At 43.4% G+C, this 5,523-nt stretch overlaps 1 protein-coding gene across 1 annotated transcript; it reads left to right on the forward strand.

Annotated features, from left to right (window-relative positions):
• The first annotated feature begins 3,478 nt into the window (after nt 1-3,478).
• Nucleotides 3,479-5,211, forward strand: LOC110509753 (sine oculis-binding protein homolog). The gene is made up of 2 exons (XM_021590837.2): nt 3,479-3,856; nt 4,065-5,211. Exon 2 carries the CDS (start codon nt 4,179-4,181, stop codon nt 4,932-4,934), a length of 756 nt encoding a protein of 251 aa, XP_021446512.1. The 5' UTR covers nt 3,479-3,856; nt 4,065-4,178; the 3' UTR covers nt 4,935-5,211.
• The last annotated feature ends 312 nt before the right edge of the window (nt 5,212-5,523 follow it).

Below are 5,523 nucleotides of genomic sequence, written 5' to 3' on the forward strand. Positions count from 1 at the left end.
AGTCAGTGTGTTATGAATGACAATGTATGCTTTCTGAGTAAGAATTGTTGCCAGTGTTATGGTTGAACAAGTTTATTTGGAGACCTGTATGAAGTGTTTTGGTGCTTTGAGTGAGATCAACTGTTTGGCCAGATGCATGTTGATAATGCAGACTCGGTATTGACTGATGCTTGCAAGCAATTGAAAAAAACGAATGAGTTTCTAGTGATGAATAACACAGATATTTTCCATCTGAGCATGTGCGCTGTGGCTCTGAGAGGCCTAGGGTAATTGGGAGGCTGAAGTAGACTTGTTGATTGCTTTATTTCCTGTGTGTGTCTGAAGGTGGCTCCACAGTTAACACCAACCATCTAGACACTGGTGGTGTGCTGTGGTCAGTCAGTCTCTCTCTCTCTCTCTCTCTCTCTCTCTCTCTCTCTCTCTCTCTCTCTCTCTCTCTCTCTCTCTCTCTCTCTCTCTCTCTCTCCGGCTCACTGAGTTTCCCTCAGCTGTACTGTGTGTGTGTGTGTGTGTGTGTGTGTGTGTGTGGTGTACACTCTCAGAAAAAAGGGTACGGTTAGGGTACAGTGTTCCTTGGGGTACAAAAATAAAATATACTCTACACATAATTTACCTTCAGAGGTACACTTATGATCTCACATGGTACTGTTATGTAGGCCAGAGATCACGTTAGTCATTTTATGTGTGGGAGTGAGCTTGGGCGATGTCAGATTTTTTTTAAGCAGCGCACCTTTTGGTAACACTATACTTTAACGTTTCATGCGTTCCAAGACTCCCAAATAGCAACACACACAAGCAGATGTTTTCTTGTTTTCATTTTGTGGTGAAAGCTAAGAAGAATCAAGTTCTTGTCGTCTTCCCTTGCTAGCTAGTTGAGGGGTATACTCCAAAGCAGGAAAAATTTGTTAGCCAGCTAACTTACCTAAATATTCTGAAACAACTGTTTTATTCTTCAGCAAGATATGCTTGAAATGGGAATAGTCTAATTGAGTCAACAACCAAAAACGCATATCAAAGTTTAGCTTTCTTCATGAACCTGAAATTCTGTAGTTTTTTTGTTTTGTTATCAAAGTTAGCTGGCTTACTCAATGTTACTTGTTGTTTATCAAAGTTAGCTGGCCTATTCAATGTTACTGATTCGTAGTATAGGCTATCCCTCTGGATAAACATAGCCTGCAAGATAGCCTTTTAGCTTCCCACATCTCCATGTGAAATAATCAGATTGATAATGAAATTATTTGCCCTGGCAAATATTCTTATACTTCCAAGTGTAACCTACATTATCCCAGTTTGATATGCTGCTTGAATGTATTCGCTCCCATAACAGCTAAAAATAGATTGCAATGATTTTTCCTGGCAGAGAAAAAAGCACATGGCTACAACTGTTTTTACTTTTTCAAAATAGCCTAGAATTATCACTTCTTAACAAGATACCTTTTGGGAGATTCTAATAAGGCTACAATGTTGTTTGGTTTGTTGTTTGAACAGTTGCTGAGATTATATCTGGTTATAAATGCAAAATAGGCTGATTTATTTGATGCAGTAGTCGAATGCCGACAGCGGCAGACTGGGACCAAAAGTCAGCCCTGGCATTTCTAATGTACCAACCAACTTTTTTCCTTGAGGCTCGCATACCGAACCATTTCTTTCCTTGAGGCCCGCATACCGAACCATTTCTTTCCTTGAGGCCCGCATACCGAACCATTTCTTTCCTTGAGGCCCGCATACCGAACCATTTCTTTCCTTGAGGCCCGAACACCGAACCATTTCTTTCTTTGAGGCCCGCACACCGAACCATTTCTGTCCTTGAGGCCCCCGCACCAGACCATTATTTTCTTTGAGGCCCCATTATTAGCCAGATAATGATCCATTTGTGCAACAGAAAAAACAAGTTAGACAGGTCCACTGGGCTAAAAGTGGCCAATCCACTCCTGAATGCCAAGCTAAACCAAGACAGGGCAATCTTGAAGTTGTGATTTTTAAGTTGATTGGTGACAACAACATAATTGACATGTGTGACTCGTTTCAGGAAACTAGGCGTATGTCACACTTCACTAGTTCACAGGAGAGGCATTTGAATGTAAACATTTATTTATTGATCAAAATGCGTTTTTTGGCAGAAATACCTTCTGGAACATGAGAACATTCATGTGCCTTAACATCAGTATTCAAAACACTCTTCCTTAACCACGTCTCAGTAATAACCAACACATCTGGATTGGAGGTGTGAACCCACACTTTCAATTTATTCATTTTAGGTAATAAGCTTCTTGTGTTAACGTGCAGAAAACCCTGGCTTTTACTACAGCAGAAATCAGTGAAGCAGATAGTGTACCAGTCAGAATTGGGGCTAGCAACAGTAGATGGGCTAGGGTGTACATGCACATTTCCAGATATCATCAACAGTAATACAATCAAGGCACGGCATAGTACAGGGAGAGCTCTGCAGTGCTGATTTATGACATCTGAATGTGCATCAGATGGCAACAAGATCATATTATACTGCAATTTCATCAGGTAGCATGAATACAAAGCCGGCAAGAGGTGGTTAGGGTCGTTGTCCTGTTGGAAGGTGAATGGTGCCAGGTTCCTCCAGACGTGACACTTGGCCTTCAGGCCAAAGAGTTCAATCTTGGTTTCATCAGAGAATCTTGTTTCTCATGTTCTTTAGGTGCCTTTTGGCAAACTTCAAGCGGACTGTCATGTGCCTTTTTGAGTGTGGCTTCCGTCAGGTCACTCTACCATAAAGGCCTGATTGGTGGAGTGCTGCAGAGAAGGTTGACAGAGTTCCACTCCTATCAGTTAAAAACATGCAGAAGCATCTCCAGTGGGCACGTGATCACCAACACTGGACAATATATAGTCTGTAGAGAATTTACAGATGGACTATCCAAATAAGGTGTTACCTTATTTTATACTTATCCCCCAGCCTCCCCACCCATTCTTCACTTGACTTGTCTCCGCTTTTGACTTTGCCCACATTAATCACTGTTATGACTACTGATAAGAGGCTTTTCTTCAGAGGGAGCATATGTTTAAAGTAATGGTTCAATTCATTATGATATGTTATTGTCTCACCTAGCTATTTTAAGATTAATGCACTAATTGTAAGTCACTCTGGTTAAGAGTGTCTGCTGAATTACTTAAATGTCAAATGTAATGTTCATAAGTGGGATTAGTGTTGGCTTGAATGGTCCACTGAACAATAGCTCATTCTTTTTTTTTTTCATTAGATGAAATGAAGGTCTCTGCTAAGTTATTAAGCTTAGTGTGTGTGTGTGTGTGTGTGAGAGAGAGAGACTAAAGTGCTCTGACCTTCTCCCCATTTACACATTTTCTCAGGCTCCCAGTGACATCCTTTACCAGTTTCCTGTATCCATGGTGACGGGGAGATTTGTCCAATCAACAGTCAGTATTGTGTTGTGGGGAAATGCAGTGTTTCCTGTTTTTCCCACCATCTTCTTCCCATTGGTGTAGGGTGGATTTCTTTGTTTGTGACCTGGAAAGCTACAGAGAGTTCTTACAGAGCGTCACATATCTAGGATAATCCATTGCTTATACATTTTTTTCATTTAACTCTAAGATGTAAATATTGTGTTTTGTCTGTTCCTGGAGGCTGTTGCCATAGCGATAACCAAAATATACTTTTTTTTTTACTAGTTTCCTGTATCCATGGTGACGGGGAGTTTGGTCCAATCGACTGTTGGTATTGTGTGGTGGGGAAATGCAGTGTTTCCTGCTTTTCAAAAGGGTTTCCTTCCATTGGTACAGGGTGGAATTCTTTGTTTGTGTCCTGGAAAGCTACAGTGTCCTTACGGTCTTATGGAGTATCTTTGGCCAGAACCTTAAATAAGAAGTAAGTAACATTTTCCTGATTAACACACTTTTTTGGGGTGAATCCAAGCTTTTAACGCTGCACAGTTGACTCAGTTCGGCTGAATGTTAGATTTTTTATTTGAGTCTGTTGGTCAGTTGTATGCAATGTATACTTTTTAATTTTGGCATTTGAAATTCTGTTTTTTTAACTTAAAAATTGCTAAATCCTTCATCTTTGTGTTTTAAAGTTTGAGACAACATGAAGCCTTTTCAAGCAAACTGCTTTGACGCTCAGTGCTGCCTCCATCCGTCACTACCAACAGTCCTTGAGTAACAGACATTACACCACCCCTCTGGTGACCATGCAGAGGCCACAGGTTACTGGTGGCACCCCGCTACAGATCCCACCACAGCCTGTACCCAAGAACAGGCACCCCATCCTCCTGTACTCCATCCAACCCTTACTGAGGGAGACAGTTATCAGTAAGGAAGGCCACCCCCATCCCCAGCCTGACTCCCCCCAGACCTGTGGCACTCAAGGCGCAGGCCAGAGCTGCTGGAGCCTGGATGTGAGAGTGGCCGTGCTGCTGGTGATCGTGGCTGGAGCTCTGATACTGATCCTGCTCTACAGACTCCTCCAGCTGAGGCACAGACTGAGGCTGGCCCAGGCTCGACATGCCCTGGAGTACTACAGTTTCTACCACACCGCTACCTACACCCTCAAGGACCCCAGGCTGCCCCGGATACTGCCCACGAATGGAGATGCTATAGAGGTCACCCCTGTGGCCAACCCTGTGGCCCCTATTGTTGTCACCCCAGTACCACCTCCACCGGTCTCCCCACCACCCACTCTTCCCCTCCCTCCACCCCCCATCTTGTCTCTACCCCCTCGCCTACCTCCCCCTCCTCTACTGCCTCCACCCCTTCTCCCACTCTCTTCCTCACTCTCTCTCCCTCTGCCCCTGCCCATCATCCACACCACCCCACCCAGCCCTCACCAGTCCTGGGGCGCCAGCTCGGATGCAGAGGTGTACTCTCGGATCGGAGCGTTCAGACCATCCAGGCTGTCCAGCCTCAGCCACTCACAGGTCATCCTGTTTGAACATTCCTCTCTCTGACATCTTCTCTGGATATTCCACATTAAGAGCATTCCGCTTTGTGGCTGCTTCTATCACTTCTGTGAGAATTCTATAACCTATTTTAATGTTCTGAATTTCAGATTTGTGTGTGGGTGTTCTCCCTTGTGATGAGTTCTTTGAGGATCATGAAAGGGATTCTTTTGAGTTCACTGTTTTATTATCCACTCACTGTTGAGTGCATAGGCTTTGACATTTCCTGTAGCTGAATTGCAAATGTCCATTTTATGGTCCTATTAAAGTCACAAAGAATTTAAAATGGTTGCCCTGATAAAATACATTTTTCCTAATCTAAAACCATGTTTATTATGTTGTTTGTCTTGAGACATATCCCATTTCTCCCACAATCACAATAACTGACCTCACTGTTTCCTTTGATTGGCGGAAGACATTTCCTCTGGCGCTTTTCCATCACTGGGTCTCTCCCTATCTCACTTGCTCCCTATGTTTCCTCCCCCTCTCCATAATACTTACTGTACTCTCTCTCTCTCTCTCTCTCTCTCTCTCTCTCTCTCTCTCTCTCTCTCTCTCTCTCTCTCTCTCTCTCTCTCTCTCTCTCTCTCTCTCTCTC

This window comes from Oncorhynchus mykiss, chromosome Y (genome assembly GCF_013265735.2).
Source record: "Oncorhynchus mykiss isolate Arlee chromosome Y, USDA_OmykA_1.1, whole genome shotgun sequence".
NCBI lineage: Eukaryota > Metazoa > Chordata > Actinopteri > Salmoniformes > Salmonidae > Oncorhynchus > Oncorhynchus mykiss.